This window comes from Leptidea sinapis, chromosome 47 (genome assembly GCF_905404315.1).
Source record: "Leptidea sinapis chromosome 47, ilLepSina1.1, whole genome shotgun sequence".
Lineage (NCBI taxonomy): Eukaryota > Metazoa > Arthropoda > Insecta > Lepidoptera > Pieridae > Leptidea > Leptidea sinapis.
In genome coordinates, this window is record NC_066311.1 from 3,205,589 (window position 1) to 3,218,134 (window position 12,546).

The 12,546-nt window shown below is 32.0% G+C and overlaps 2 protein-coding genes across 3 annotated transcripts in view; one reads left to right on the forward strand and one right to left on the reverse strand.

Annotated features, from left to right (window-relative positions):
- The first annotated feature begins 239 nt into the window (after positions 1 to 239).
- LOC126978194 (deoxycytidylate deaminase) lies at positions 240 to 3,267 on the forward strand. The gene is made up of 5 exons (XM_050826969.1): positions 240 to 407; positions 506 to 658; positions 801 to 889; positions 1,998 to 2,211; positions 2,963 to 3,267. Exons 1-5 carry the CDS (start codon positions 367 to 369, stop codon positions 3,039 to 3,041), a joined length of 576 nt encoding a protein of 191 aa, XP_050682926.1. The 5' UTR covers positions 240 to 366; the 3' UTR covers positions 3,042 to 3,267.
- Positions 3,117 to 12,546, reverse strand: part of LOC126978093 (N-alpha-acetyltransferase 15, NatA auxiliary subunit) — a 126,124-nt gene continuing 116,694 nt past the window's right edge. Inside the window, exons 15-17 of one of the 2 annotated variants that reach the window (XM_050826812.1) lie at positions 11,816 to 11,992; positions 9,283 to 9,478; positions 3,117 to 4,176 (exon numbers count right to left, since the gene is read on the reverse strand). In XM_050826812.1, coding sequence (XP_050682769.1) covers positions 9,287 to 9,478; positions 11,816 to 11,992 — 369 coding nt within the window. In that variant the 3' untranslated portion in view covers positions 3,117 to 4,176; positions 9,283 to 9,286. Of the gene's footprint in view, positions 9,479 to 11,815; positions 11,993 to 12,546 lie in introns of both variants that reach the window. The other variant, XM_050826811.1, reaches the window with a different exon arrangement.

A 12,546-nucleotide genomic window follows, 5' to 3' on the forward strand; every position in this document is an offset into this window, starting at 1 on the left:
GACTTAAAACCTATCAATAGGTAGCACATATAAATAATAGTATTTTATTAATATTAAAGGTAAAGGTTTGCATAAGAGCTGTTTTAAATTAAATTTTTAGTTATTTGATACTTTTGAGTTTTTTAAGTCGGTTTTTTTAAACGTAGTTTTTTATCGTTAGACCTAGCCCATGGTATTTGAGCTAATATATTTTGAATTTTTTGGCCATATCTGAAAAAAAATAAGAGGGTCAGACTGAATCCCGTGCCATAAATAAATAAAAAAGTAATTGTAATATTTTGTAAATATTAAAACAGGAGTTTTTCGATTTAAATGTTGAAAAAACATATATAACATACAATTATTGTCTATTGACAATATAAAATAATGGATCTCCCTCAAAAGTTTTCAGATCTATCATTAGAAAAGTACGTAATAAACTTTTGTTAATTGTAATTTTGAGGTTAATTCCATAAGAATTGCAATTGCATAGTTGAATCACTTCTGTTTAATAATATAATTGCAGGAACAATGGTCACAGTAAAAAGCGTGATGATTATTTAGATTGGCGAGAATATTTTATGGCTACCGCTTTTTTGGCGGCAAAACGTAGTAAAGATCCAAGTTTTCAAGTTGGTGCTTGTGTCGTGAATAAGGATAATAAAATAGTAGGCGTCGGGTAAGATAATCTTTTATTTACCTAAAAAAAGGTGACTCTTGGTTTGAGCAAATATTGATATGGACCAATTAATTTAAGACATTAAATTGAATTAGAAAATATAATTTTCGGCCTCAACCTATCATGTTTTTTGCATTTTTAGTTATAATGGAATGCCAATAGGTTGCAGTGATGATGAATTCCCATGGGGAAAGAATACTCCATCACCATTAGATAGCAAATATCTGTATGGTAAGTGCTAACAGTATTATACCTACATAATGTTAAATTGTAATTGTGGCCTTTATAATGTTGTCGCATTTCTTTGTACTTATCTGTTCTTAATTGAAGTTTACACTTGCAAACTAAAGAATACAATAATGTTATATCTTGTCAAATGTTGTTACATATTTACTTCCATGAAGTTGATGCTATGGATACATCCACTTGATACCCAAGTATGGTTAATAACAGAAATTACTTATGAACTAAGAAATTATTACAAAATTTTATAAATCTAATCTGAAAACCATGTAAATATTATAGGACAATTTCTAAAATATGCATTTTCAGAATGTTATGAGGAAAATTTGTTGCAGAATTACTAGTTGTTGTTTTCATTAGACACATTTCCAAACAGCAATATGGTTTTTCAGGAGTAAACTATGATGAATTCAACCTTCTCACTTGTACTGACTTTATTTTAATGTAATGGCTCTCAGATTGACACCATACCTTAAGCTTTTGAGCAGATAAGCTGAAAGATTTCCATAAAAACATTATTAAAATGATGGGCACAGTGATCTGCATAGATGGCTGGAGTGTTATAGGAATCATTATGAGTGTATAGCTTTAAAAAGGATTAGGTTTCAGTTAAGTTTTCCTTACCTTAGATTTGTAAAAATTAAAAAAGTACTGATGATAAAAGCTAGGTTTAAAATGTGAGAAATTTTGTGTGAGGATCCTGCATACCCTTGATTGTCGTTGGTGCATCTCTGTCATCAGCATTTGTCTTGATTTTCTTTCAGGACCTTACAATTATTTCCAATTTTATTTTACAAGACAATTTTTGTGGTGCCGTATCTCAAAAAGAAAAACCTGAACTCATAGAATCACTTTGTTGTCTATCTTTCTATCTGTCAGGACCCTTTATCTTGGGAACACATAGAGGTATCGAGTTGTAATTAATACAAACTACAGTGTCTTGTCACCATACCAGCTAGTGCTTAAATAGATTTTTGAATTATGATATGATTTATAGATATAAGTGTAGCTAGGGACCTAATAATATGTATGGAACCCCTGGTGGGCGATTCATACTCACACTTGTCTCGTTTTAACCAATCTTTTAACTTTTCAGTTTGTCATGCAGAAATGAATGCAATATTAAATAAAAATTCTGCAGATGTGAAGGACTGTACAATATATGTTGGACTGTTCCCTTGTAATGAATGTGCGAAAATTATAATACAATCAGGGATAAAGGAAGTTGTATACCTGTCTGATAAGAATGCTCACAAATCGATGTATATTGCTTCCAAGAAAATGTTTGATGCAGTGGGAATTAAATATTGGTAAGGAATTGTTTTCTTTATATCTTGCTCAATAGGGGTAAGAGTTTCCCTATTCATCCATCAGCAGGTGTGGTATTGTTGATTTGTAAGGATAGGTCCCATCACCTGACCATTAAGTTATATTTTTAGTGAAACTAACCAAACGTTTACCAAGACTAGGTAGAAAAACAGCATTAAAAATCAGTAATTTATATGGGATTCACTATGCTATAGACACCTATGTTAAACTAATCAATCCCAAATCCCATATTTATGGTATATATAATTACCACATTCTTAAGAATAATTTTACTAAAAAATACACTAACCACTCTGAAAAGTCCGGCTTAAAGAAGAAGAAAAACATAACACATGCATACACCAAAAATACTCACATGCTTGACTTACCAGATATTAATATAAATTATTTAAAAATATCTCATGAATTATTTATAATATGATTTATTAGAACATTCAAAGTATTCAAAGAAAAATTAAACTATAAAATGAAAGCATGGTTCTGCTAAAAAAGATTATCCAGCCACCTCAAAGGATGGCGAAAGAAACAACCCACTCCATGATGCCACAAGCAATAACATATAAGCGAGCAAGATGATACCTGCTAGAACAAAACCAAATAACAAGAAACATATATCTAATGCCCATGACATCTATCAATCCTCTATAACAATATGAAAAACCTCTCAAATTGTTATATGATAATATAATTAAGTATTTTCTGCACTAAATATACTATTATTTTTCTTTTCAGGCAATTTATACCAAGACATGAAAAAATTGAAATCAATTTTACTGGTATTGACTGGGATTGTATGAGTCCATCAAAATAGACTATAGAAAAATTTAAGAATCTTCATGATTTGAAGCATAATAATTATTGTGATATGCAAAATAATGAAACAATATTTGTAAAATAAAATTTTATTACTTTATGTACAAGTTGACAAACCCTTGGGGCATGAAAGACTCCAATTAACATAAAAACAATAACTCAAATGTTAATGGAAAAATGTGAAACAAACATTTACTACAATAAAAGTATAATGTATTAATTAATAGTACCTTTCATTTATCTCATCCGCCACTAAGAAGTAAATCCCTGATTTATTAATAATTTGTTCAAACAAATCACTATTTTCCAACTATACATTACAAAAGATACATTGGATTAAAGGTTACAAGAAAAACAGTCAAATAATATAATATGTGATAGTGTCACATAATTGATACAATTTGGAACACTCAATAACATTATTATTGTCCAAATATCTACAAAAACATTGTAGTCATCCAAATGTCATCAACTGTAGTATCCAAACCTTAGATAAGGATTGTTCTCCGCTGCACTCCAACTAGATGCCACACTACCAAAGAACAATAGCTTTTTTATTATGGCAGCTATTAGATGCTTGTGTGAATGGCATTTTTCAAATTTTGTAACATATGCTTCATGATATTTTACATAGAACTGAAAAAATATAAAATACTTACTGATAATATGTGATCTCAGTGTCTTTCTTTATTTTTTATTTTTACAAAGTTTTACTATGCAACCCATTTAGTTTAGTTTCAATTTAGACCAAAATGTTACAGAACATGTAGCATGTCAACATCTCACATTGTTCGAGACTGGCTTGAGTACACCCACTTGGGCGTAGTACTAGTATCTAGTTGGAGCGCAGCGGAGACCAATCCTTACTCTAAGATTTAAAAATAATTTTCAATAAAGTGACCTAATTTAAAAAACTAACTGTATGATACAGTGAAAACTTATAAATGTAATTATTTACAAAAGCAACAACCTCACCGTTTCATAAGGCTATATTGTGACTATAAAAACCTTCATTTCACACACTATTTTTACATTAAAACTGGAGATTTAAATACAAAATTCTTAACTACACTCGAATAGTTGAACACTTGAGGCCATCCGGTTATGGTTTGAACAGTATGCACCCAATTTAGCTAGAAATAGAAAAAAAAAACATCTTGATAGCTGAGGAATAAGTATGCATTGAGCTTTTAACAGTAATAATAATGTGAAACTCAAAAAAAATACATTACATCAACAGAATTCTGTTATTAATCTTCAACAGTGAATGAATTCAATAATGCATGCATATAATTCAAACCCAAGAACACACATCAGAAGTACTAAAACATAACTGGTAATATAAATTTGATGCTAATATAATAATAATAATTAATTCAGTTCAGATGGCAGGAAGCTCCGATCTTAAAGCTAATAAAGGAACATGTTATCCAAGTTTAACCTTCCGAAATCGGGAAGTTCCATATGTCACTAGATTTTTCAGAAACACCAAAATCGTAAGTGCCGTATGGCACACTACGCACTGACCAAGTTCTAACCTTCATTTGGTTTTTAAGATAGTTTATTATGCATGGTCTTATAGCTTTTATCAATAACTTTCTTATACATTCACTCAAATCATAATTATAAACAATCTATTGATAAACGTAAAAAGCGCACCGATCTATGGCATATCGCGGCGCGGAGTAACTTGTCGATTTCGAAAGTAATTTAATGTATGTGTTATATCAGCCTGTATGCTCTTGTTACACTTGGGTCAGAAATATATTTGAAGTTATACACAGGGCGTAAACGGTGTGATCAGTCGATTATTCCATAACTATTATAGATATAAAAAAAACATTATCCTGATATCAAAAGTATGTTACCTAACCAGTAAAATGACATCAATTACTTTTTAAATTTCAATCTTTGAAATAAATGACTTGAGAACTTGTCTAGATGGAGCCGATTCGCCACGAATCATCATTCGTGCAACAAGTACTATATCAAAAACACGCTTTAACGCAAGGCCATTCATGCTTTTTCGATCTTATTAATATCTGTTTTCAATAACAGATATTCAGAGACGATTACGTCACATGTTTTGTTCTACCTAACTGTCGAGTGATGCTGTGATATTGTCAATATCGTTCTAACGAATAATGCAGGAGCCAAGTCACAAATTACTCCAACTAAATGTGTAGTGGGCCTAATAATAGATTTCAAATTTAACAAAATATTTGAAAAAAAAAGAAACACTTAAACACTGTTTGTTACGAGTTGATATCCTTTTTAATTAGCTAAGAAATAGAAAATATACAACTACATGCTTTGGTTTTCATTTTATCCAAATCCAAACTACTGTCAAACTTAATACAAAATATTCCGATTACAGATTTTGGATTCCTTTGCTTATGACGTCACGCCTTACATAATTGCATTCGTTTTATGTTCAACAGTCTAGTCATAATGTTTTGGCTGTCGAAAAAGTCTAATTAAGGTGTCACCTCATATCATATTTATTCATCAATAATCATCAAATTTAAATCCAATAAATTTAATGTACTTTTAAAAACAGTAGTGTTTAAAAAATGTTGTTTACTAATATCATATCTGTCAGTTTAACATTATAAATAAAACATACTTTAGTGCGTCAAAAATCTTCGTGAAAATAGCTGACCGTTGCATTTGCCGTCCAAAATCTAGGCAAAAATAAAAATCGCATACATTTTATGGGTGATACAGGTAACAGATATAAAATTAAAAGCCAAAACTAAATAAATATATAAAACGCCTGCCTTTTCGGCGGACTCGGTGTGCATGAACTATGACGTCATACTTCATAAAAATAAACAATTCTACACATAAAAAAAATAAACATGTACATAGTTATAATTGATACTAGCTGACCCGGCAAACGTTGTTTTGCCATATAAAGTATAATTCACGCGATAGTTTTATAAGTAATAAAATATTGCCTATATATATATTGTACATCATTTTGTTCTATTGTCAATAGTTTTTGCAGCACACGCAAAAATAGGTTTTCGATTTTACACCTTGTGTTACAAAAAAGCAATTTTATTACGGATCCCTAATTTTGAAAAAAAAAACATAGCCTATAGCCTTCCTCGATAAATGGACTACCCAACACTGAAAGAATCATTCAAATCGGACCAGTAGTACCAGAGATTAGCACGTTCAAACAAACACTGCAGCTTTATAATATTAGTATAGATTATGTAACCACACTTTTACGTCAAATTCGTTATGACCTGCATTGTTTTCGTATTTAATATGAATTTCCCAGTAATTATTTGCACTTTTTAAAAATTGACTTACTACTAGTAATAATATCAATTTTTTCTTGATGTGTGCATAAAGAAATAAAGTTTATTTAAACCCTATTGTGACTTCAGAGAAAATGAAAGCTATTTTTTGTATGGCAAACAACAGGATAGTTAAAAGAATCCTTAAACAGGCCCCTCCAAGAAGCCCGGGATTGCTTTGTTAATCATAGTAGAGTTTGCAGGAGTAAGACTTAAAATTATAGGATTTCAGTAGGAGTGTAATATCTAATCTTTTGTATGTTACAGCCATTGTGAAATACTATATTGATCGATAAGAGTTACCGTTGAGTTTCTTGTATGTTCTTCTCACGAGCTCTAGTTTTTCCAAACATATTTTAGATTTAGTAATTTAAAAGAAATATTTATATAATAATATATAATATATAATAATCTTAATTTAAGCCTGGTTGAATAAGGTTTATTTGACTTTGACTAATGATTTCTTAGCTGTGCAATTGGACAAAATAATACAAAACTCACTAATTTGAATAAAGAAAATATGTATAAGAAGATACATATTCATAGATATAATTCAAATTTAAATATTTTTATTCAAAATAGGATGGATAATATCACTTATTGAAACTCAAAAACTACCATCCATTCCAAAAAGGTATGCCTCAGATCTGAGAAGTACAACAAACTCAGCAGGCCTCTTTTTTTTAATAAAAATATGGCTACAATGTAAAAATCGTACAATAACATTTTTTATTTAATAGCCTGTGGGCGGTCGTTGTATTCCCAATCTGTGGTATCATTATGAGAGACATTTATGTTATAGTAACCTTTACCACACAAAAGTTTTTAACCAATACTTTTGAATTTCGTAATACATTTGTTTTGAACATTATCTAGGATCTATTTGTAAAGGCATATACAACGGCCCAGAAGACCTAGTAACTCGACTTAGCCGACTAGTGGGCGTTATAATTTCATGTTTGTTCCTAGTGTTAATTAGGACCTAGGTTACAAATGGCGTTAATACTTCAAAAATCTCGTATACCTATAGGTCACCGACAGTCGTAAGGTTCTGTTAATTTATTATTAAAGCACGTTCATTATTCAATGTCACAATTTCAAGAATTTTTTTTTCTTTCTTGAAATGATTTTACTTCGGTACCTCAAGACTGACGGAATTATATGCTTCGACTTTTTAGTGAAATATTAATAAACAATATTTTTAATAAACATAAATGTAAAAAACAATATTGTGTCTAAATAACCTTCATCTTATATATAAAATTCTCGTGTCACAATGTTCCCGTACTCCTCCGAAACGGCTTGACCGATTCTCATGAAATTTTGTGAGCATATTGAGTAGGTCTGAGAATCGGCCAACATCTATTTTTCATCCCCCTAAATGTTAAGGGTGGTCCACACGAAATTCCTTTTTTTAATTTTTTTGAAATTTTTTAAATTTGTTTGATTATGTGTCAGCATTAAAAAATAAATTCAAATTTTCACCCATCTACGATCAACAGTTACTTTTGTATCGCGATTTTAATATCGGCAATACAACGTTTGCTGGGTCAGCTAGTCTTTCTATATATACATTTTTCCAGTATTGTCGGGATCACTTCATTTTATTTTTGTGAATATTTTGATCAGTTCTATTATGTGTGGTAGTTTGGGAATGACGTTTTCGGACAGCAAGAGTTGTAATAGTAGAATTCCGGTTAATATTTAATGTTAGTGATAAGGAATTAAGTTGTCTGTAATATTATAAATTTTGTTAGCAAAATTAAATTTAGATGGAGAAGCGAAACATATCTTTAACTGTACGTTAAAGCTATAAACCTGCATACGGTTGAAAGTTGGTGTTCTAATAATAAAGTTTAACTAGAAGAGTTCTTAAAAAACAATGCAGTTCTCAGTAGTGTACCATACTTAGATTTGTTACAGGTGGCAGAAGAAGGAAAACTGGCTAGTAAATGCAATTGTGAAAGTAGTATATGGCAAAAAGAGCCAAAAACAATGCAGTGCCGCTCAGGAGGCATGAAAAACCCAAAAATTCTGAACAGCACTACAATTATTGCACTCGTGACCTTGAGTCATAAGACGGTTAAGTCTCATTTGCCCAGTAATTACACTAGCTACGGCCCTAGCCGTTCAGACTGAAAATAAAGCCGTTATGGTACTCATAATCAAGCCTGTGCAATGGAGCCTCCCAGTGTTATGTTATACACCCTCTACGAGGCGAACCGAAAATAGCGTGAACTTCGATTGAGTTCTCTTAGTAATCAATGGATATTTGGTGCTAAAGATTATAATTTGATTTTATATAACTTGACATTCTAGTATTATTGTTTTTTTACATTTAATTTAAAATGTAATTTTGATATTTTAATTGTAGTTAAGTTTACAAATAATAATAAATAAATAAAATCCCTTTCATTCAAAGAAAGCATTCATCATTTGTCAGTCAGTTCTAAATTGAATGAGTGATGTTATTCTCTTTTCTAATGTCAATTTGACGTAAGCCACTTTTTACAAGATGGCGCGTATCGCGTGTATTCCTAGTTCAGCCATGTTCACTAAAATCTTTCTTGCACTTTACAGTCAAGACAACAAATTCATTTTAACTATTTTTTGATCACGAGGGCACACTCTCTATCTCACATATATATCAATAGATATTTTATGAATTAAAAAAAATCTGAATTTACATATATTTTATTGCGTGGCCAGATAGCCATGTAAATTTTGAGTCATTTCCCAAGAGTCTTACATAGAAAAAGTGTTGACTCTACACCATGTAAAGGTAAAATAACATTTTCATGGTATTACCAAACCGAATTATTCCTAAAGGGCTCAAAAACCAGTACAAATTTTCGGGGACACTGCGCGACCCTTACACTCGATTTCAAATAATTTACAATTGTAAAGGATAAGCGAGTGTCGTCTCACAGGTTCATTGGGTGAGGTCGATCTCCTTGGGCTGTAGCGGTGTGTCGTCAGTTTGATTCTCGGGCAGCTCTTGCGGTGGCTTGAACGCGTTGGCGTACGGGAACTTAGCGCGGCACGCTTCTATGTAATCTTCTATCTCTTTCTCGCAACTGCCAAAATCCCCGTCCTTTAGACTTTCTAATACTTCCACGCAACCCTGAAATTTAACACACAATATATAAAATAGCTGTATTTATTCACTTTAGAGATGCCCTCTAAACTTATAAATATTTTTTTTCACTGAGAAAATATCATCTCTTAATAGTATTGCACCAAACACTGTCTAATTCGTTACAGTGGTAAGAAAAGTGAAGGAAGGTGGAGTGCTAAGAAACAAATAATAAAAAAGAAAGTGATAAAAGTAAATATGAATTTTTTCAACTATCATCCAACGGAATTCCGTTCTATTGGTTATCTGTTTCATGCTGAATACACAATGCCGTGACTTCTTAGAATGAAAGAAAGAAAGAAAATTATTATTTATATATACAACTATACAGTATAGTACGACTAAATACAAAAACTTAAAAAAAATTAAAGTAAACAAAATTATGGAATATTACTTTCTATAAGTCACAAAGTGGTCCTAACTCAGCATGTTTGCTGGTTTGGAAACCAGCGCTGGTCTTCCGTTAGGCCATTTGGTAACGTCGCCTTAGAGATAATATAAAATAAAAATAATAAGGTAGCCTAAAACTATTCAAAAACAAAGAAATAAAAAAGAACAGTGAAATAATTAAACAAATAAAAAGAAACTTACACATAAATATTTTAATTATATTTAACACCGCAGTGTATCTCAGTCTGTGACAACGAGTGGTCTAATTGCTCATGTGAAAGCAGCATCAGAATTCAGAACTAACTGTATGTGCAGTGTTCGTCTGAGTCAGTAGTTCCACCACATTTAGTTCTTAGCTATTCTGGACTTCTATAAAATCCATTTTCCTAAAGCGCTATTCAAAATCGTTCGCTATTCATGCGTCTATGCCACAATATAGCAATAGAACAGTACTTTAATTTCATACTAGAGCGCCCGAATCGACGCACGCACACATACACATCATTTGCACGGCCGCTAAGCAATCTTGGGAAGACAAAACTATTGACGGAGTGCACGCCGTACGCCGCCGAGACTGGCCGCGCCTTCCGCGTCTTCAATCCGTAATGGCATTAGTGCTATTTGATAAGGGAGGTAGCGGGACAACAAGTTTAATGCAGTGTTTACCTTTTTATATTTATAAAAAAAATAAGAACAGCATTTAAAACTTGTCGCAGTAGACGCAAATATTTTTCTATAACTCATTTATAGTATAACTAACAAAAAAAAATCATTTCTCCTAAAATGAACTCATACAAAAATTCTATACACAAATTTTACTTTTTGTATGTAGCATCCCTAGCGCTACGCTCAGACATAGGTATAAATTTAAAGAGATCGCTGAGTTACGCTACTGTTCTATTGATGTATTGTGTCTATGCGCTATACGGTCAAGCTTATTGCTATTGTCAAAGAACATATAATAGTACAAGTACATAAGTCTCACCCTGCAAAATCAATTAAAGAAATGGGGACTCTTACGACCACACAATAAGGTATAATTCAGATCGCACAGCGCTATTAACTTACATTTTTATTTACTTAGAAATTGCCTCTCTTTCTATCGCGTGACTCTTACCTATTCTGACGACAATAGAGTTATCTTCTTTACCCAAAACTGTACCTACCGAGTATAAGGTTATCTTTTAAGAATTGCTTAGATTTTTCTTTAATATAAATAGGTATGTAATCGTAATTTACTGAACAAACGACGCGTGTCCGTTTTGGGGTCCTTACTGGCTCGCGTACTGTGTAGGGACTAGAGGAGTTCGTTATATTAGATAGCTAGGCTAGCAAGCGTTATTTAATATTTATGTGATACGCTATTTTTGTCACCTGCCAAATTATGCTCTAAGAGGACTGCATAAGAACTAAATTCAAATGAAAGTCGTTTATAATACATGCGATGCGCTATTTTTGCAACCTGTCCAATTATGCTCTAAGAATACTGCATAAGAACTATATTCAAATAAAAGTCCAGTTGTAATTTGAAATATATTAGGCAAATGTTATTATTTTGTTGGCTATGCAACGCGTTAGATTATTTTTTGATTGAATAAGTATCAAATCTGTGCTCTAAGAGGACTGCATAAGAACTTTATTCAAATAAAAGTCCAGTTGTCATTGGAAATATAATAGACCAACGAATATAATTTATTCGGCTATCCAACGCGTTAGATTATTTGCGATAATCAAACGCGTCATAAGTCATAACGAAGTGAACTAATATATTATACCGTGAAAAATAATAGGCGTTTTAAAAATAGCGTATCGTTATAACGCGATTTCAATATATAGCCGTTGCGAACACCTCTAGTAGGGACCACCGCGTGTACTTACGATTTTTTAAAGGGGGAGTGAGACAGGCCTGCTAATGTTATAATTCGGTGCTAGTACCTGTATGGTGGTGGCGGGCAGAGCCAGCGAGGTGACCAGGCCCCGCGCCCGCCCGGTCCGCTCGGGCACGAGTCGCGCCAGGGCCCGCGCTGCCCACAGGGCACACGCCTGACTGCTGTTCCCGTGACTCTCCAGGTACTCCTGCGCCATTGTCAGCGCACTCCTCTCGCCAAACATCTGTTCAGATATATTTTACACGCTTTATATTAGCTTCACTTGTATGTTTGTAACCGACTTCTTTGGGCGCGATTTTGACCCACTTTAAACGGCTAGATTTCGTTCAAACTTTGTAGATTTATCGAGGACCGATGACATAACACTAATTTGATAAAATTATTCAATTTTTCAATTGCAAAATATGATTTTTGTTAATTTATATAATTTTTAAATAAATAAATCACTAATAAGCGCCATCTAGTAATTTATTGTAAACTACAAAGGAAACGCGCGACATGTCAAGACAGTTCCACAAAATTAAAGTATCTAATTCGTTTAGAAGCGAATAGATGGCGGTGAATTTATTATTCCATTATAAATTATTAATGCGTGATTTAACTGAGCTAATAATAGCTGAATTAAGTGAACATTCAATATAACTAAAATATTTTTATTCCAAATATTAAAATCCCTTCATTCAATCTAAAAAATTAACTAAAAATAAATAATAGTTTTTTTTTAAACTATTATTTATTTATATTTTAGTTAGAATCGATGTGATTCGTTCATTTTGA

What these genes read in the sequence shown, in the direction of transcription:
- LOC126978194 (XM_050826969.1), top strand. Translation starts at nt 367, where the DNA reads ATGGATCTCCCTCAAAAGTTTTCAGATCTATCATTAGAAAA. An exon ending in AATAAAATAGTAGGCGTCGG is followed by an intron (nt 659 to 800) that starts GTAAGATAATCT and finishes TTGCATTTTTAG; the next exon opens with TTATAATGGAATGCCAATAG. An exon ending in AGATAGCAAATATCTGTATG is followed by an intron (nt 890 to 1,997) that starts GTAAGTGCTAAC and finishes TTAACTTTTCAG; the next exon opens with TTTGTCATGCAGAAATGAAT.